Genomic DNA, 21,315 nt, shown 5'->3' with positions numbered 1-21,315 from the left:
TATCTTTATTTCAGAAACACTGAGGGGGGAAATCTCTGCACTGTGACATCAAATCAAACTGTACGTATAGAATTAATGATAGTTTATGTTTGCCAAACTATCTATTTATAACCATGTGCAGTTAATTCGCTGCAAATATGTGATATAGACTGGAGTGTCAAAACTTCAGAGCATATTCTTGTTTAATTGATTATGCATGTTAGCCTTAAAGTTGATCCAAACTTTCAGAAGTCTTGTTGAAACTTCATTAGACTTGCTTCCCAGTAGACATGTATTGGATTGCTCTGTCAATGATAAATGTAGACTCTTCATTCCTCACTATATAGCTAAACTGGTGAGCATTTAGCAAACACGCACATGCCTGGTTTGGCCCTAAGCTGTCGTTGATCCAGTTTGCACATAACAACAACCCATGGTTTGTTGGGGTTGTGCACAAGAGAGCGCAGAGCCTCCCAGTTGCTTCCTGCTTCCATTTTGCATCTGGATTAGAAAACAAGCCAGTCATGCCCCATTCCTGGGTTGTTTGGCATGACATGAAAACCTGGAATTCTGGGTTGTTGGGGGGCTACAACACAGAATTTTAATCCATGGTTTGTTGTTTGGTTAAAATTCTGGATTAGTTCCCCCTCAACAACCCAGAATTTCGGGTTTGAACATCCATTGGGCCTGCGGGAGCCACTGCTTGTGCAATGGGAATTTAGCGCTCCATAAAGCAAGCCCTCAAATGAATGGAAATGCTCCATTCTGGATCAGGACAGATTAGCAGAGCTCCATTAGGTGAGCTCTGCTGACCTGCTTCTGCTCCTTTCCGGTTCCTATCGAAAAGAGCTAAATCCCTGGTGGCAAATGGTGACTCTCGCTGGCACTCAGACGGCACCGGATACTGCCACAGTGACCTCTTTCCCCCTTAAATTAACAACCCATCCTTTTACAATTTTAATGGGTTGCATTTATAGCAAAGAGTAAACATGGAAATGATACAGGGGGTTACTATTTTAGACCTAAAAACGTGACAGAATGAAGTTTCCTTCAGCCCACATCATTCCTTCAGAGTACGATTTCATTTAGTGTGGCAACAGTCCATACTAGAACAAAGTATAACTTTTTGTAACGAGACTGTTAGTTCTTCTTTTGTGCTTACTTGCAATGGTGCTGTCTATCATCTGCAGGAGTTTAGGGTTGGAAAAGGCATTTTTGCCACGGATTATTGGTAAAGTTTGAGATCGGTGATGCTTGTGTACCTCACTGCTGGAAGCAGAATGTATCCTGTCAAATGAGAAGACAGAGCATTTTGCTTAGTTGTTATATGCCATGTCCCAGAGTTTCCCACCCCAAGTTCCACAGGTTTTTATTCAGCACTATATGATAAGATGATGGTATGTGGCATTGGCTCAGTTCAGACAATACGTTAGTCAATGCAGTGTGAAAACTCCACTCAACAGTTGAGTTTTTAGGGGGTACTCCTCACACAACATTTTCTAACTCCACTGTTGTGTGACTGTGGGCTACTGTGGAGTTGAGTAAAATCCATTGCAATGTTTGATTGACAGTTCCTCCACTCTCTCCTCCCCCAGTCCTTCTGATGGTATCCCATGAGCCATTGCTGCAAAAAACCAACAATCCCGGCAATCACTCCTTTCGCCGCTCTTGCCAGGGAACTCTGTAGCCAGTGGAAAAAGTCAACCCAATGCAACAGAAAACTCCACGGAGACCTCCACACAACACGCAACACAACAGTCGTGCGGGAACGCTCCTCTGCACAGTGTGGATATTCAGCACGGAGTGTTTTCGAAAAAAAACTCCACCATTGTGTGGAGTTTCCCCTCCAGATAACACATTTCTCAACAGTGTTGAAAACACTCCGCCCCGGAGTTCTAAAACCACCACTGAGGAAAGTGTTGTCTGAACTGAGCCACTGTCTCTTCATGTGGAAATTCCAAAGCTAGGAGAAATCGAGAACAGTGAAGGGGATATAAATTTCATTGGAAAAGTTATGAGCAGAGTAATCCTAACTTCTAGCAGTGGTCAGCCAAGGGCGGTTAGAATAGGGTAGACAAGCTGCTTTGCCAGTGGAGAGGAACACCACTGGCAGGTGGTCTGTCTGTCCTGCAGCCCCCTGATATACCTAGGGATGTCAGAGAAGTCCGTTTTGTGGCGGTGGAGTTAAATAGGTTTTCTTATGCTCAGCACCCCCCTGGACTTTGTTTTGGTTTTCATTGCAGTTCCTGACTCGGTCTGCAAAGAGTTGGGACAGTTTGTTTTATGCATTATTTGGTGGAGGGGAAGTTCTGCAAATTTCTCAGCAACGTGTGCAAATTATGGCCAAATTTCAACACTTTGCACAAAGTTGGCTGTGGTTTGCATAAATTACTCAGAAATTTGCACAAATTGCAAAACTTTTCCCACCCCCTGAAAAAGTGCAAGAAAGTCCCTGGAGTTCAAGAAACAGCCTGTAGCTTGTCTCACAGATGCAAAGTGAGTCACACATGCTGTGGCTCTCCATTGAGCCAAAAGAGAAATGGATTTCCCAGCAATGGCCGTCCCTAGGTATACCCTCAGAAAGCGCTGTGGGCAGGGAGAACCGCCAGCGGTCTTTTGCTGGCAGTAAGAACTCAACTGGGACATTTTGCCAGCAGACTCGGATCTGCTAGATTCAAAGTGATGAATGATGGATTCATCAATACTGTAGGAGGATTGCCACACACCCCACCCTGGTTCTTTGTTTTAAAATGAACAATTTTAATTTCCTTTTTTAATCTTCTTTCTTTTTACTGTTTATACCTATGTCCATTGCTCTGGAACCTTTTTTAGATATTGAGAGGTATAGAAATATTGTAAATAAATAAATAATACATAAATAAAATCCCTGCACTCCTCAGGTATAATCCTGGATTGGACCCTTTACCTATGACAGTCTTGAAGTGGCCTAGGGATTCTCCCTCCCATGGAAATCAATTGCAGAAAAATCATCACCATCATCTACTGGGACAGTAAACGAGGACAACCCCCCCCCCACACGCCCCTTCTTCCCTCACCAGTGTGAGCCAGGAGGGCCTTGAAGTGGAGGATCATCTGCTCACCCCATTTAGGATTGTTTTTAGGGTATGTCTCATACACCTGTGTTATGTAACTTTAGGTAACTAGGCAACTCTGTCTTTTTTGTGTTGGCTTGCAATGATGATGTAGGAGGATTGCCACAGATTATGGGTACAGTTTGAGATAAACAATATTTGTGAGCCTCACCGCTGGCATTATATAATACAGACTGAAACTCTTAGGAAGTTGCCTGGCATGTTATAGACTGAACTCTTAATCATAAGAGAACATACAAGCAAGAAAATATATTTATTATTTTCAGTACTTAGCTAAATTTATATCCTTCTTTTTAGCCAGAAAAAGACAGAAACAGTAAAAAAAAAAAAAATACAATAAATAAAATTATGCCAGTCATATTTCCATACTTATCTATACTATAGATCTTACAAAGTAAGCATAGCTTACATACACTTATAAAGGCTTCAGCTGAAGTTTTGTTTCTTTTGAAATACTCAATAATTAAATGAAAGCTTTCGAAAGCCTATCACCCATCAAATATCAGAAGTACTAAGGATTCTGCTACTACACAGCTTTTTAGTCCAAATAAGTTAAATCAAGGTTAGTCCTACCATTAGGCAGAGTGAAGCAGCTGCCATGGGCAGCAGAGGTAAAGTCTCATGAAAGCAAATTATGATTGTTGTGTTTTTTTATTGGCAGGGATGGGGAGAGTTGTTTATATGATTTCCCACCTCATGTGCCAAATAACTTGGGTAGCTTTGGGTACCAGGTACCTTAGCCTGGGGGTGGGGGGCACCGGGGGCACTATTTGCTGCTCTGTCTCAAGCAGGAAAATCCTTAGGCTGGCCCTTAGATAAAAACAACATAAAAAGCAAAAGCATGACATGTTTCCTTGTGGGAGTAGGTGCAGAGAAGCAGTGGTGAAAAGGCCACCTCTGCTGCTATGCCTTCCTTTTGGTTAGGCTTCACACTGTTTCCCCTGTAAACATGCCACAATCCAATGGCCTGGTGCAGGGTTCCATTCCCAGGGGCCTCCCCAGGCCCAGCTGTAAAGTGAGATCTGTGCTTATTTCAAAGTGAGAAGGCAAAGGAATACATCGTTTCCCCTCAAGCTTCATTTGGTTCCAGCCACATACCATGACACAAAGGCATTTGACTTGCAATTGTTGCTTTCCAATTAGCTGCATATGTAGTTCATTAAGAACTACGGAATACAATACAAACACATGTCAAGCATCATCAAAACATTAAGCTCTTTCAAATACGTGTTTTTAACAAACCACTGTAGCGTATCATGTCAGTTTTAATCTCAATATTTCACAGTACCTAGGCCTAAAGTACATGTAACATGGGTGATCCATGACTGGATCCCCCAATGTTTTCATTTCCTCTTTAAAGCCGCCATAGGAGGTTCTACATTTTATCCTAACAGTAATATTGGAAGGGGGGATTAAGCTCTCCCCCTATACCATTTTCCCTAACTAAACTGAACCTCTAAAACTGCTATTACCCAGTGGTGGGGAAAATACAGGTACATGATCCCCTATATGCAACACTGCCTGGATGTGTTAGTGGATGCTGAGTAGGACAAACTCTTGGATACAAGAACCACAAACACTTCGATTATGATGTTTGTTAAAATGAAGTAACTGTGTGATTAGAAGGAGAATTGGAAGATGAGCAGGGAAATGGGTTGCTGAAGATCCCTTCAGGTTGAAATATAAGTTAAGTTCAGTAGCAAAACACATCTTACCACTGGGGCAGAAGCCCAGATGTCTGACAGGATGAGTTAGAGCCTTTCAAGGTTCCATTATTCTGGGTGGTTTGAGCAAACTTAAATGCCGCAGCAATTTTCCTAAATAACAACAATCATAATCATAATCATAAAGCAATCCTAAACACTTTCCTGTAGTAAGTCCAACTGAGCACAGGACTTACTTTTGAGTAGTCATGCATAAGATTGTCCCACACATTAGTCTTTCATATGAAAAATGCACCCCAAAAATCCCAAATCAATTTATATAGTGGCTATTCATTATTATTATTTTACTTCTGGAAACGTAGCAGACGGAGAAGCTTATTGTTACCGCTTGAAATGAAAAATAAACCATCATAATATGGCCAATGAAAAGTGCATGACCCTAGTCAGCTGCGAAAAATATTCTGAAACTATCATAGTAAGGTCAAACATTTAATGGGGAAAAGGGAAATTATTTATATACAAGGAACTACTAATGTCATCAAACCAATTGATGTTGGTGGCTTCAGTCAGAATTGATCAGAACTCTAAAGGAGTTATCCAAAGTGCTGAACCATAGCCCCCAAATGGCTTCAGAACCTCAGATAGCTCCATTAGAGTTTTGATTGGTTCTGACTGAAACGCAGAGTGGATTCGCTGTTCCACTGAGCCAGCCCTCATTGCTTCAAACTGGAAGTTTTCTACATGTGGCTATCCCAACCCAAACCTTTCCATATACCTCATTATCTAGCAACTTAACCTTAATGAGACAGAGTATATTTGAAACTCTTATCAGGTAGGGTGTACTGGAACTCTGCCTTCTGAGAAAAATGTTAATCTGGCTGCGCTGGCATTTGCTACATTTACATGGTATCTTCAAAGTATGTTTCAAATTTCATCTCGCCCTATGATTTATGACTAAAATATAATTACCTCACAATGTTTCGTTTTCCTAGATATCTGAAATTTTGAAAGCAAACCCTGAAAGATAAAAAAAGAAAGACTCAAACCATTTCACTTGATAGTGTAACTTTGCTATTTTTTCAAAACATCTACAGCTATTGTTTGATAGACACATATACAGTTCCTACTTCAAATTCCATAACTAATGAGATTCAGGACATCCCACCCCATGCAGATTGCCACAAACAGGTTCCCTCCTCACGGTCATGCAAGAATTTATTGTCTTCTTTTGAGGTGAAGTATAGCATGGCAGCAAGACTCAGCTTCTGCCATCGTATCTGTTTGACCAATATTTATTATATATTTCTTTATTTACAAGATTTCTAAACGACTTTTCAATAGCAATTCCCAAAAAGGAAGTGAAAAAGGAAATGACAGTCCAATCACCAAATCACATTTTTTGTTCGTTGGCTCCCATATGACAATCATGGGAAAAACAATCATGCAGTGATTTTTCACCCATCACAAATGGGTGCTCTAAATCCATAATGTGGATAATAATGTGAAGTGCTACGGTTGTTACGCTTTTTCTTCATTGCCCTAGGCAGCACCCCTATTTCTTGGGACTTACATTCCCTGGGTGCTCAAACACCTTCTCATTTCTCTAAACAGGCAGTTAATTGTCCCATCAGGCAGCACTATCAGTGCTAATCAGACTCAAAATGGGATGAGATTACGTAGATGCAATGACACCAGTTGGACAGTGACTGTGCTGTTAACAAGTGAGCTCTCCTAAACTAACATGTTCTTCCAAGAGGGAAAGTTATGGCTTTACCATTTATACAAGTCCTAGATCTTCAGTGCCTATGAAAGCAGGTGGGAAGGCTACATTGGACTGAATCCAGATTTTGCCTCCTGAGAATGGAAGGACTTTTATGTCCATGGAAGTCTGATCCCATGGAGGAATCCCACTGGTGGAAAGTGGAGGTCACACATTTTCATTTATTCCATCTCCCCCTGGAGCCTCTTATGCCCCCCTCCCCTCCACAACAAAGAGGGAGTTAGTGCTGGTAGCTGCAAGGGAAGGGAAAAATTGGTGAAAATTGCTCCCCCTTTCCACTGGCTGGAGCAATCTGAGTTAAACTCCACTCAAGGCATGCTACTGGAAGTGAACGCAAACTCAGGATCCTACCCATAGAAAGGAAGCATCAGCAACTAATGATTTGTTCATCAGAACTTCTTTAATCCTGAGCAGAAGAGAGAATGTCTGACTCTAGCGCTAAAACTATTTTGCCTGTTCTCACATGGCTAGGAATTTCTGCACAGGACAAAGATGAAACTGTGATGATCTCTCCATTACATTTTTATAATGAGACAAATGAGCACAGTCACATCTTTCAAGTATAAGTAACAACTCTGAGTGCTAAGAAGAGCAGAGGTCAGCAAAGAGGAACCAGCTGCACAATCTTATGCATTTCTACTCAAAAGTAAGTTCAATGGAACTTACTCCCAGGTAAACATGTATAAGATTGCTACATAAAATATATTAGAATATTCCGAGTCTTGTTACAGTATGTGATATACACTGATTTTGACAAGGGGGACAAAAAACTTTCATTCACTTGACAACAGAATAAAGGAGAGGAATTTGTCCTACACAAAAAGGAGAGCTAACCAAGTAGATGACAAGTTTCACAAATGCTGTTAGGAAAGGTGTTGAAAAAATGAGCTTCGGACTTCATTGAAAAAACAACAACCGTGTACGAACAAACCTCAGAGTGAGCTTACTCTAAAATGCTGAAAAAGTCTGTTATCTCTGAGAATGGGGCTCTCTGCCAGTAGGAGATCAATGTATCTGGAAAGAGATTTCAAGATTATAAATTAATTACTTGCTGTTTTTAATCCAAGTTCTATTTTACAATGCATCAGCCCAGGTGCATTTTAGTAATCACGTCCATCTTTCTGCAGTGGTTTTTCCCTACTTGTGGAAGTTGTAAAGATGTGTCCTTGCAGGGCTGGCATCACAAGTCAGCATGGTTGGGCCTACTGACAAGAACCCTCTGGACCTGCACCTCCTTGTCACCACTACAATTTGTTTGTTTATTTGCCTCTTGCTCGATTACAGACAATTGTGATGGTAAAGGGAAGGAGCAGCAGATGCAACTTCTTGCTCCCTGGCTCTCTGTTGGGCAAGCAAGTGGTACCACTGATGAAAAAGAGGAGGAGAAGGAGAAGGAGGAGGAGTAACAGCAGCTGGTAACAATGCTGCTAAAATGGTAGGCTCATTGGGGGAAGGGCCCCCTTGATGGCATCTTGCTCAAGAGCCCCCCAAAACCCAGAATTGGCAGTGTGTCCTTGTTCTCACCTTATTTAATTCGTACCACAACAATTGCTTCTTGTATTTAGGTTTGTTAATCTCTCACCCTCCTAAATTAAACACCATCAAAGTTTCTATCTTTTTATATGTATATGGTGTGGTCCTAATTTTGCAAACCAGACTGGGGTAAATTGTTTACCAGATTTGTGGATTATTGTGAGGGTGAAGGTTTAACTTAAGTTCCATTGATTTCAATGGATTGACTCTAAGTAAGTCTGGATCCAAGTCAAAAGGCATTGCATTTTCAAAAGGAAAGTAAAATATTTCTGGACCATGGATAGTCACAGATAAGAACACGTTGGCGCTTATAAGTACCTTGTTGTGAGGCTTCATGAGACTATCAACTGGGAAGTGCAGGATAAAGTAGCAAAGACTAGGAGAGTCATCAGAAAAGTGTTTTATTGCATGCTTGTTACTTCCTACTCACAGTTTTTGGTGGGTCCTTTTGACAACGCTGTCCACCTCCCATGGGTCCCCCCAAACCTTCTGGTCTTTTTTCCATAACAAAATAAGACCCCGGTAAATCCAATTTTGAGGGGGAGCAAAATGTGCTGCCATTTCCTGCTGTGTGCAGGAAAAGCAGTGCAATAAAAACACCCACTGAATGGGCCACATGGTCATTGTTTACTTTCTCTTTCTTCTCCGTGTGAAGGAAGAGGAAGTATCATGGGACAGAAGTGTGTGTGTGGGAAAGCAACGACAAGGAAATGTGACCCCCCCATCTGATGACGCTCTAAAACAGAACAACATGTAAAAGCAACAGCTTGTGTGTGTATGTTTACTTCTACTACTACTACTACTACTTATTCATAGTTAAAGAGCTCAAGCAAAAGCTCACTGGAAGAACTGGTACAAAATGAAGCCTGAAACTTGTTATGTGACTTCAAGTAAAATGCAAGCAATTGCACATCACTACTCCCATACCTTCTGAAATTGTTTTCATAATGTGAAGGAAACACATCAGGAGACTTCTGGTTTCAGCCTGATCCAGTTTGTCAAAACGAAGAGCTGATCCAATCAGAGATAAAGGCCTCACTATCTGTTGCGGGGTAAAATACAGTGGATCTTTGTATCGATTAGAGATACTTCCAATTTGAAAAATGGCTTTCAACAATTCATCTGCACACGTACTTTTTCACAGGTTTCAGTCGCCTCACTGTTCTTTTCGTTGGTGCTTGGGTTCGAGTCGAGACTTGCTAAGGACCCTCTGGAGTCAGCATGGTTTGCTGCAGAAATAGCTATTGATGAAAAGGCTGGAAACAAAAGCCACAACGGACATGCTAAAATGATGTTGATGGAAACGGAAATTAAGCAGAAGGATGAAAACCCAAAGTGCAGTATGTAAGTGAGAACACAATGCAGCTCAATTAATGAAGACAGTCGATGGCTATGGGTCTGTGTGCACGGAACACAACTGACATATAACTACAATGATACATACTTCGTTATGAATGGCTTTAGATACTTTGTCAGACCACAATGGACCGAAGATCACTGAAGTGGAGAATGTTATTTAGTGCAATTAGTATTATGTTCTGAAATAAGTACACACATTTCTGTTATATAATATGGGCTAGGAGTAGTTTAGTTTATTTGTAAATATTTATTTTAAACAATTATATACCATATTTCATACATGATCAAATAGTCAAAAACAAAACGGTCAGACAAAAGGCAGCAGTAGATTAAAAAAAAGAAAGAAAAGTAGCCAGAAGCAAAGAACACTTGCAGGGCAAACGTAAGTCAAGGGGGAAGATATCTGTGATGGGGAAGCCACCATTTCCAAATCCCTGCTAGCTTAATGTAGCCAGGGTGGGTAATGCGTTTTCTTTTCTTTTTATTCCTCCAACGTGTTCTTGTTGCTTTCTAAAGAACACACCTCCCTCTGATAGCCCAGTGTTGTTCAGGAGTCCAATCCATTGGCATATTAGGGAAAACCCCTCCCCCAATACATGGCTAGAATGCCTAGTTTTGGATCTCACCACTGGTACTTGTACACCTGCAGAGCTTTCTTCAAGCATATCAGGATACCTCTGCGGTGGAAGTGTTGTCTTGCTAGGAGAGCAGCACTTCCGCCACATCCAAAGACAGAAATCTGGCCTTTGGCAGGAGTTTGGATTGATCTGCACAAATTGGTTGGGGGAGGAAAGGACCTATACAATTCTTTCCCCAGGTCATGAGAATTTATGGCCCTAAGCACACAGAGAAAGATCACTCTACTCCCCTGGAAGGAGACAAAGGGATTATAAGAAAAGATGGGGAAATTGTACTGCCTCTTGTTTGATATAATCAACAGGGAATAGGATAAGATACTTCGCTCGATTATGAAACTGTAAAGTATGATCATAAAAGAGCACTAAAAGGCAATAAAAATATAATAGGACAAACTGACCAGCTTAAAATTTCCAGCAAACAGAAACATTTTGGCCTGGCGAATATAAAAACTGGTAACAAACCTCACAGTGGAGCAAAATAGACATATCTCACTATGCAAATACTTTCATACCTGCTATAGAGTTAAGAACATCTTTGGAAAAAGAGGTATCTACAGAGTTTGCATGTTTCATTGCTGCTTGGCTCTGAAATCCTCCAGCAGTGCTCAAATCATCCCTGGATCCCTGGATTTCAATGAGAATAGAAGGGGGAGGGAAAGAAACAAATTTAGTTGCTCATTTTATCACCTTTCAAAATTTCCTCTTTGTTTTGATCATTTTATAATGACATTACTTCTGGGTTGGTTTTCTAGAATTGACATGACACCAAGCGTACCTGTCCACTTTCTGCTGATTAATGCCAAGGAAGGCTTATCGTAATTACTGTAATCTTTTGTATTTATATATTTACTTTTTTAAGTGCTCTAAGCAAATTCAGGTAAGTTATTGTCACACTTACAAGAAACTGTAAGGTAGACTAGCATAATTCTCTGCATATTATAAATGGGAGGACAAGGGCGATGTTGCCTTGGTAGAACTGAGCTAAAAATTGTACGGAGAGCTCCTTGGCCCATAGCCCTGATCAGCCACAGCAATGGAATGAATGCCTCAGTTTCCTCTTCTGTTCTTCTGCCATCTTCCCTTTTAAGTGGAGTCAACTGGTTCATATGTAGAGTGACCATATAAAAAGGAGGACAGGGCTCCTGTATCTTTAACAGTTGCATAGAAAAGGGAATTTCAGCAGGTGTCATTTGTATGCATGCAGCACCTGGTGAAATTCCCTCTTCATCAGAACAGTTAAAGCTGCAGGAGCCTTGCCCTCTTCTGTATCTAGCTGGACTAGAGTGACCAGATGCAAAAGAGGGCAGGGCTCTTGCAGCTTTAACTATTGTGATGAAGAAGGAATTTCACCATGTACTGAATGCGTACAAATGACACTTGCTGAAATTCCCCTTATATAATTGTAAAAGATATAGCAGCCCCATCCTCCGGTCACCCTACATATGAACCAGTTGACTCCACTTAAAAGGGAAGATGGCAGAAGAACAGAAGAGGAAACTGAAGCATTCATTCCATTGCTGTGGTCACCCTACTCATATGGGCATTTGCTACATGAAGCCGGGCAGTATGAAGGCACCCAGTGATAGCTTCTCTGCAAGGTCAGGGTGGGTTTGGCCTTTGAAACTTAGGACATTTGGAGTCACAGTCCTAGAGCTAACAGCTGCGGGAAATCGGCAATCTTGACCAGAAGCACTGAGAGGGGGAAGAGGCTTTAATTCATCCCAGAACTATCCTGTCCACGGGAAGATTGTGGATTGCTCTTTGGTGAGGTAGAAGGAGCACAACCTTCCCCTGCTGGAGTGAAGAGGGTCCTGCCTCTCTTCATTCCAGCAAGGAGAACCTTTGAAAGCTATGGGGAGGTGGGCTTTTAGATAACCTGATGTCCTGTGTCTCAAAACCTCCTGCCTTCTTGGGAGACAATAACAAGGCCTGCTAAGTAGTCCATAAAGCCTTTATTAAGCAAGTAACATCTCTTCCCACCTGAAGAGAGTCTAAACTCTAGGAACTTTCCCCTAGGCAAAACTATGCAAACTAAGCGAGACAATTGTCCTACCAAGGAGAACAGAAAGCCTTTTCCCAAAGCCCTTTACTTCAGAGAGGCTGATTCAGAGGCGGCTTCTGGCACAATGCGAGCCGAGCTGACTTTCTCACGCCTTCCTTTAGCTCCACCTGTTTGAGTCTGCGGGGTACTCTAGGATCGGCTAACCTCTCCATGCTCTCTCCATCGGAAGAATGTTGGCTTCCCACTGACTGTTTATTATTTGCCCTTGATGACATAAGCTCTAGAGAGAGTTCACCACCAGCTGGTGAAGAGCCCGTGAGAGCTTCCCCCGCCCCCTGGTACTGACTGGGCTGCTTCTGGTGCCAACTCCTCTACTTCAGAGTCTGATTCTGATTGATCACTTGAAACACCTTCTTCCAACCCAGGGGGAGCAGAGCTAGACATGGCACCTGACAGGGACATTCTTTCAATAAGCAATCTCTGACAACAATGATAAGACTATACCACAGGAAAGAATGAATGTTTGAATCAGCCCTTAGTTGGCACTGTAGCCCGGTTAGAGACACAGTAAATCTTCTTCTTGACTTCATTATTTCATTGTAATTGCTGCAGGCACCTGTCAGCATTTTGGAGCCTGATGACCCAGTTGGAAGAGGGCTTCTTGAGACACTGCTATATGCAGGTTTCTATGGAAGGTTTAATGTATGGTTAATTAACCCATAAGAGCTAATACAAGTTATTTGACTCACATAAATGCCCCCAAGGTGTATATTTGATTGTGTAGCTCATTTAGGTGACTTCAAGCTAGTGAAATTGGGTCAAAGTATCTCGGAGCCAAATGGCATATTACATTAATTGCATAGCTGAGGATAACCTTTTCTTTGTTTTATTCTATATTAATTGCACAGGGTCCCAATTTGGATCAGGACCACAGCATAACAGGAAGGGAGAATTAAACCTTCCGTGCTGTTTTCAACCCAAAAATGAGATGTCCCCCCTTCCCGTTTTTTAACTGCCATGAATGGGGGAAGGGAATTTCAGGGGGAAATGATGGGGTGATTAATATCCCCCCCCCCCGGGTGCATAGTGGTCCTGTTCTAATCAAGGACATGTGCACTTTCTCCAGAGTAAAAAAGAAAGAAAGAGATCATCATTAGCTATACAGCACACAATTAATGTAACATGTAGTTTGACGCTTGCTCATTCACCAGAGGCACACTTGAAAACAGAAATGGTTGGGCCATAGCTTATCAGAAATAACCTATTGGTAGAAGCCCAGATTGCTTACCTGATTGGATGTGTTCATGTTGAACAGAAACATGCCCTTCATATATATCCGTGGCATGTTGTCCAAAAGCATGCCGTACAGAGGCATATATAGGTTTGCTATCTTTGCCTGTTTCTCCTGAAGAAAAAGAGATTCAAAGAAATGGCTCACTGCAGACACCTGCAGGGTAGATTTCAAAGGCTTGTTGAAATAGGTCACATAAGGCAAAGGGTTCCTGGCTCTTACCAAGTTGGCATATCGATCATCAAATGAATGTTTTGCCATGAGATTTTTGAGGACTGCCAAGGCCATGTGCCTGATATCCTGGTCTTCCTGGAGTGCAAAGCCAACCTCCCGAAGAAGTAATCCAATTAAGAAATGCTTCCGGCAAAACTCATTTGTCACCGTGTATTCCGGAATATCTTGATGAAATGAGGCAAGAGGTTCATTGTACATTTAAAATGTGCTGTATTCATGCTTGTCCAAGAAAAGATTATGCTCAGAAGAGGTTGAATTATTAATTTATTATTAATTTATTTATATATACGGCTTAATATTTAAAGAATTCTTAGCGGTTCACATACAACTATTGCTACGCATTGCTATTATCCAGCTAACCAATTTTTATTTTAAAAAAACCAAAAAAGCAATTCTGGCTTCAGAGAGCTATTTTTATTAGGCCAGTCTCAAATAAACAAAACAACCACTGTGATACTAAGGATATTGTAGAACGGGAAAAAGTGCAGAAAAGAGCAACTAAAATGATTAAGGAGCTGGAGCAACTGCCCTATGAAGAAAAGTTATAACATCTGGAGGTGTTTAGCTTAGAAAAGGCGTAAGGGGAGGATCGATAGAGGTATACAAAATCATGCACACTGTGGTGAAAGTGGATAGGGAGATACTTTTCTCCCTCTCTCATAATACTAGAACCCAAGGTCATCTCGTGAAGCTGAATGGTGGGAGATTCAGGACAGATAAAAGGAAGGACTTCTTCATAAGAGCATATAGTTAAACTACGGAATTCACTTCCACAAAATGTAGTGAAGGTCACCAATTTGGAAGTCTTTAAAAGGGAATTGCATAAATTCATGGAAGAGAAGGCTATCAATAATATTAGTTCTGATGGCTATGTGCTAGGTGATGCCACTGCATCCTGCTTGTGAGTTCCTGGTCGACAGCTGGTTAGCCACTGTGTGAACAGAATCCTGGACTAGATGAACCCTTGGTCTGATCAGCACAGCCCTTCTTGTGTTCTTAGATGTGTTGAACTACATCTCCCAGCATTCCTGACTATTGAACATGCTGGCTGGAGCTGATGGAAGCTGACATCTGAAGGTTACTAGGTTTAGAAAGGCTGTGTTATATTAGCCATGGTCTCAATGGTACATTTATGTAAAGATGGATTGATGGCTAGAGCCCATGCTGGGAGTTGTGGTTTAGGGGTGTACAACCTCTTTCAGCCTAAGGGCCAGATTCAATGTCAGAAAAGTTCTCGGGGGTTGAATTCCATTGGTGGGCAGGGCTGAAGGGAAAAAGGAGTAGGGCTAAAATACTACACCAAAAAAAAAAAAAGAGAAAAGAATATTTTAGTTTAAAGTGTCCATTGCCTATAACTAAGCCTTAAGTGAGGCATTTCAGCCTTTTAGATGCTCTGCAAAAGCCAGGAAACCACCAAATGATTGTTGGATGAGGGAAAGAGGTGTGGCGGGAAGAAGTAGTATGGTCATTTGGGAAATTCTGGAGTGCTGGCGTTGGTCCCCGAGCCTCAGGTTCAGCATCCCTATTGTAACCTAACACATCCTCAGGGCACCAGATTGGAAGGGTCTGTGTTAATGTTTCTCATGTTCTCCATGAGTTATGGATTAGTAAAGCCACAATCCTATGCACGGCCAGCATGTCTGGGAGTTGTAGGACTTTTTTTCTGTCTAAACATGCATAGGTTTGCATCTTAAATTACATAAAATGGGTACCCCTTGCCATATTAGCACACAACTGGACCTGATGTGCGGTAATGTTCTCTTTTCCATTCGGCAGAATTGGAAATTCAACCAAACAACTGCTGAGTAAAAAAACTCAGCTCAGGACAGTTCAATTGACTATGACTCTGTTCAGATGACATGCTAAGCCAGGTGGTTAAGCATTTTGAGTAAACATTATGGCTCAGTGTGTCATGTGAACCATGACTTAGCATGTCGTGTGAACCATTCCTAACCATGGTGGCTACATAAACGTGGTTTAAACACGCTCACTATTACTTGCTGCAAAAGCATTAGCGGCCTAACCATGGCTTAGCATGTTATCTGAACAGGCCGTATATAGACACTTGTGTTATATTTTTAAGGGCCTGAAGGGTGCAATCCTATTCATGTTTAGAAAGGACTCTTACAACTCTCAGCACAGTACAGCCAGCCATTCTGGTTGAGGCATGCTGGGAGTTGTAGGGTTTCTTTTTTTCTTTTTTGTCAAAGCATGTTTAGGATTGTTCCTTAAAGCAATCAAATAATAACTAACTTTATAAACATTCCTGTCAGATACAGCAGGTGGTGATTATTCTCCTTCAGTATTTCACAATATTGAGGTAAACATCCAATCTATCAGCATTTGGCTCAGGATTAAATTATAGTTAATATGAAAAGTGCCAGAAATAGAATGTGGAATCCCTGAATACTTCTGCCACTGCGCTCACACTTAACTGATGATTAGGGAAGGCATAAAGCAATTTGAATCTTACCTGATGCATGAAACTGCTGTGTTGTTTCTGACGGCGTTGTTGGATCTTATGTGATTTTCAGAAATATAAGGGAAGAAGGGAAGACAAGGCTTACATTTTTATACGATAAGGTTAAAAATTGTAAAGGTAAAATTTGTTTACATCTCCTTTATTAATTTTGACACTAATATTTGTTTACATCACCTTGCATAACTGAGTAATCCTATGCATGTTCATTCCATGCATAACACCCCCATACACCTACTCTCTAGTAGGTGTATAGGGGATCACAGCCTAAATGTATATCTACTCCATTCCAAAGGGTCAAGGTTGGTAACATGAATGTGTGAACAGCCACCATTTTCACAGCTTCTTAGGGCTTCTCTCTACGTAAGTATGTTTAGCACTGTAGGTGGTTTGTTTTGCCTGGTAAAACAAAATAAAAAATAAAAATAAAAGTCCTTACCTGGAATGTTTGCAGATCTCATAGGCAAGCACAGAGGAATGAAGTGTTCATGGTTGCATACTTCTTGAAGGAAGTCAAATTTATACTGGAACAAAATCTAAAATGTACAATATTAATGGATTAGCACACATTAATTGGGGATTCATAGAAATATTCATCTATCTGCATAGTTCATGAAACAGGAAACCTGAGGTCTGTTATGTAAAAAAACCACTTTAAAAAACATAAACATTCATTTTCTTATGATTTTATTGCAGTTTCCCAAACTATGCCATTTTTTTTTGCAAGTTCCTGCATTTCATACACACCAAATTTCAAAGTGGCCACTCACAGGCCCACCTTAGATATAATAGCAAACTGTGGTTTGGAACCATATGAATGTGCCTGGATAGAGCCATGAACTAATGTGTGTCCTGCTTTTCCTCTACTCACATTCTGGGATTCCATCCTTCCCTTTCTGGCTCATACTGAAGTATACATTACATCTGAACTGTCAACCATGGTTTATGCCTGTCCTGAAGCCCAGGGCCAGATCTACACCAAGCAGGATATAACACTATGAAAGTGGTTTGAAAATGGTGTATAAAATGTGTCCTGGGCCCCAACAGTTGTCAGTATAGATCCTGCCTAGGATTGTAAACCAAGGTTGTTATGTTTCAATGTCTTAACTGAACCAAACACATACTTTGAATACTTGTGTTTCTATTTAATATCTTAGGAATATCTTAACAAACAATGCACAAAAGACTGAATGAAATGCAATCAAACTGAAGCATACATTCTTTTCTTTTTCTTTTTCTTTTTACTAATTTAGGAACAATTAAGAATTAATGCACCTTAGCCAGTTATGGTTCAAAATTACCCCAAACTTGAACGACTGACTAACTTTGCTCATATTTATTAACTGAAAGAAGTCAACTTAAGAAAACATAATCAGTTGGCAGTCAAGGCTGTTACATATGCATTTTTCATTGGCATATCTGCCTTTCTCCACACTGACGGAATTTACAAGTAATCTAGGAAATAATTACAAAATGAGATTATGTTCTGCAGTTTTACCCCATATTACCTTTGGATGCAATTTGTCCCTTGCAAACTAATCTATAGTTTATTAGGCATTAAAAGTGAATTTATGCTATGAACAGAACTTTGAGTAAGTTTTCAACTTACACAAAACTCTTTAGAGTAGACTTCCTCAACCAGGTGTCCTAGAGATATTTTGGACTAACAGCTCCCATAATCTCTTACCATTCCCATACTGGCTGTGGCTCATGGAAGCTGTCGTTCAAAACACTTGGAGGCCACCAGGTAGGGGAAGACTATGTTTGACAGCAAATCCATAACTGGGAATGCAGATGATGATGGTGATGATATTATTATTATTATTATTATTATTATTATTATTATTAATAATAATAATAAGTATTCTTTGGAAGAAGGCATGATGTACATTGAAATAAATATAGAAATAAATCCCACATGTTGTGGGATTTCTGAGTAGCTATGAAGGGCCAGTGATACATGGGAATAAGGGTACAATATTCATTTTCACATTTTCTACTTGGGATGCAAGGGCATTATAGGAGATCAAACATGGATCACATAATACATGGCAGTGGAGATATACCGTATTTCTTCAATTCTAAGACACACTTCTTTCCCTAAATAAAGAGCTCTAAAAATGGACTGCGTCTTAGAATCGATGGTGTCTTAGAAACGAAGCAATACGGTAAGAGGAAAAGAGGAAGCTCCTGCAGTAGCCTCGAGCCATGCGAGCGAGGAGCTGGTTGGGTAAGCGCCTGTTTTTTTGTTAGGCAAATTTATTCGTAAGTCCCATCTATTTCCATGGGACTTACTCGAGTGTCGTCATCCCCTGGTGCACAGACAAGTAAAGAGCGGGACTGGAGAGTTAAGTTTACTCTTTGTTTCAACGCCCCCCTTTCTTCCCGCGCAAATGGCAGTTTCTTCTCTCACAGAGGGAAAAAAGAAAAGGACACAACCATTAGAAGAAAGCGCGGGGGGGGGAGGTTGGCTGGGCGGTGAGGGAAGTATTTCTTTGATTCTAAGATGCCCTTTTTTCTCAAATAAACATCTCTAAAAATGGGGTGCGTCTTAGAATCGATGGCGTCTTAGAATCGAAGAAATACGTAGTAGTAATACTTTTAAGTATTTCCTTTATGAAGAAAAATTCAGTCAGGGCCAGATTTCTAGAGGGAAGGCAGTATGAACAGTGCATGCCCCCACAATCTTGGAAGGATAAGACTGGACATAACCTTAAGGAGTGCATAGGATGGGGAAGTATTGCACAGCTGAGGAAGCTCTATATATATCTTCGTAAAATGTTGTTTATCAATAGCAAAAGAAGAGAAATATAATGGAGAGACCAACTCTTTCTCATACTGTCTCTGTTGCAAAAGAAGTGAGCTGAAAGTTTATATAGATATCTATTTTCTCACCTTGTGGTCACCTGGCCCAAACATGCTTATATAGCTGTTGATCAGCTTGAATACAATTCCTCGATCCATGAATGTGAAACAACGCTAAGACAAAAATGAAATTATTATAATTATTTATCTGGGAAAGAGATTTTAACAACAAAAGACAGGCAATAAGGAAACAGGGTTATTACCATCCTGGCAAACAATAAACTGAATGTGGACCATGTTCTGTCTCTGTGACAGAACATGGTCCACATTCAAGCTTTCAGATCAACAAGGAAGTCAACTTGTGTACATAGCACTATGAGATTAAGAGATATTGCACTGCTTTGAACTCATTACTTTAAATCTATATCTAGCAGGTACAACCCCCATACCATTTTTAAACTAGAGTAGGGACAAAGAGCCCAGTCTGGATCAGGACCCTAGTGTGGGGGATTTTAAAATCCAGAGTAGCCCCTTTGCACCTTCTCTAGAGTAAAAAGGGGGAAAAAGATGTAGCTGCTAGATACAGATTTAAATAATGTGTTTTGGCCCAAAGATCCAAAGATCTAGAACTCCAAAAATATATTTAGTAAACTTTGGCTTAAGTCCCATCCTACTTTTAAGATTGTGTGGCCTAAACGGTTTGGGGCCAGGTTATTTGAAGGAACGCCTCCTCCCATATGTACCTGCCTGGACATTAAGATCATCCACAGGGGCCCTTCTCCTTGAGCCCCTGCCAAAGGAAGTGAGGCAGGTGGCTACTAGGAGGAGGGTTTTTTCTCCTGTGGCACCCCGGCTGTGGAACGAGCTCCCCAGAGAGGTCCACCTGGCACCTACACTGTATTCTTTTCGTCGCCAGTTGAAGACCTTTCTATTTTCTCAGTATTTTAACAACTAAATTTAAACTTTGCTGTTTTAATTCTGTATTTTAATCCTATATCAATTTCTGCTGTGTGGTTTTATCCTGGTTGTGCTTTTTATATTGTATTTTGTATTTGGGTTTTTAGATTGTTGGATGTTTTATTATGTTCTTAATGGTTTTAACTTTTGTAAACCACCCAGAGAGCTTCGGCTATTGGACGGTATAAAAATGCAATAAATAACTAAATAAATAAAATAAAATAAACTTCAACATCAACTCTATATGAACAACAGTGGCCTGCCTCACAAGGTTGTTGTGCTGTCTATCATGTGGCTAAAAATGTTCAACAATAGCATGTCAACTCTTCATGTAATATAGATGACCTGTATTGCATGGAACACTCCACATTATGCCAGCAACATGGATAAACTTTCACTTTGATAGTGTTTGCAATGACTCTGTGGGCCCAGTAACATGCAGATCAGACCTTACTAAAGCAAAAGAGAGGCTATTTGTTGTAAGGGCATTTTACCTTCAGGAACCTGCCAACACTAAGGTTTGCATTCTTTGTCTCTTCAAGTGCATCTCGGTGTTTCCAAACAACATGATCCGATAAGATCATTATGAGCGTATCTAGCTCACTTTGGAATGACTCTGGAAACCTCTGAGAGCGAGGAATCTGAAAAGACAGCAGGAACTTCTTTAGAATTAAAATCCAGTCCTGATGACACTCCCGTTCCAAAGTGCCCCCACCCCATGAACACAATGTAACAAACTAAAGCTACAACCTTCAAAACTTTCAATACAGGAGTTGCACTGGTGAAGTGTGTGGGACATTTTTCCTAATTGGCAATAGGGTTATGATGAAATTAAGGTCTCTGGGGTTGATACAGCCTGTAGCATATTCGGGGCAGGCCTTCGAATCAACTTGCTATAACTTGTATAGGTACCAACGCTGCTATCTTTCCGGTGCCAGGTTAAGACTTTCCTCTTTGCCCAGGTATATGGCGGCACATCTTAATCACCCATATGTTTAGTTTTTTAACGGTTTTTAATGCTTTATGTGTGTATATTCTGTGTTTTAGAATTTTAAATTTTGTATACTCATTTTTATCTTAATTTTAGAATTTCTGTAAACTGCCCAGAGAGCCCCAGCTATGGGAGTGGTATATAAGTGCAATAAATAAATAAATAAATAAATAGGTGTGGAATCACTTCATGGGAGGAACCAAAAGGTCATTATATCAATTCTAGAAGAATGGTTTATATCAGGTCAGACCGTTGATCCATCAAATTTAGGATTGTCTACTACAGAGGTAGGCAACAGGTGCCCTCCAGATGTTTTGGACATCCATTCTATGCCAGACACAGCTTTGTCTCTGCTGGCTACAGTATTTATCTGAATTATACCCTGTAACTTTTCTTTGAGAGTCTCACTACGGAGTTCTCATCAACAGTACTCTCATTTGTAGGAACTATATCCTCTCCCCCCCTCCCCAAGGCAGTCATTACTACAGTT

General features: G+C 40.7%; 1 protein-coding gene across 3 annotated transcripts in view; it reads right to left on the bottom strand.

Annotated features, from left to right (window-relative positions):
* DOCK10 (dedicator of cytokinesis 10) overlaps positions 1–21,315 on the bottom strand; it is a 199,583-nt gene that overhangs the window by 32,930 nt on the left and 145,338 nt on the right. For all 3 annotated transcript variants that reach the window (XM_063132211.1, XM_063132212.1, XM_063132213.1), the window contains exons 28-40: positions 20,329–20,475; positions 18,968–19,051; positions 16,512–16,608; positions 16,067–16,111; positions 13,582–13,757; positions 13,357–13,473; positions 10,579–10,690; positions 9,204–9,325; positions 8,997–9,111; positions 7,484–7,550; positions 5,726–5,773; positions 4,808–4,909; positions 1,142–1,266 (exon numbers count right to left, since the gene is read on the bottom strand). In XM_063132211.1, coding sequence (XP_062988281.1) covers positions 1,142–1,266; positions 4,808–4,909; positions 5,726–5,773; positions 7,484–7,550; positions 8,997–9,111; positions 9,204–9,325; positions 10,579–10,690; positions 13,357–13,473; positions 13,582–13,757; positions 16,067–16,111; positions 16,512–16,608; positions 18,968–19,051; positions 20,329–20,475 — 1,357 coding nt within the window. The remainder of the gene's footprint in view (positions 1–1,141; positions 1,267–4,807; positions 4,910–5,725; positions 5,774–7,483; positions 7,551–8,996; positions 9,112–9,203; positions 9,326–10,578; positions 10,691–13,356; positions 13,474–13,581; positions 13,758–16,066; positions 16,112–16,511; positions 16,609–18,967; positions 19,052–20,328; positions 20,476–21,315) is intronic.

This window comes from Elgaria multicarinata, chromosome 8 (genome assembly GCF_023053635.1).
Source record: "Elgaria multicarinata webbii isolate HBS135686 ecotype San Diego chromosome 8, rElgMul1.1.pri, whole genome shotgun sequence".
Taxonomy (NCBI): domain Eukaryota; kingdom Metazoa; phylum Chordata; class Lepidosauria; order Squamata; family Anguidae; genus Elgaria; species Elgaria multicarinata.
Note: the sequence above shows the minus strand (reverse complement) of the source record. Positions and strands in the feature narration are given on the sequence as shown.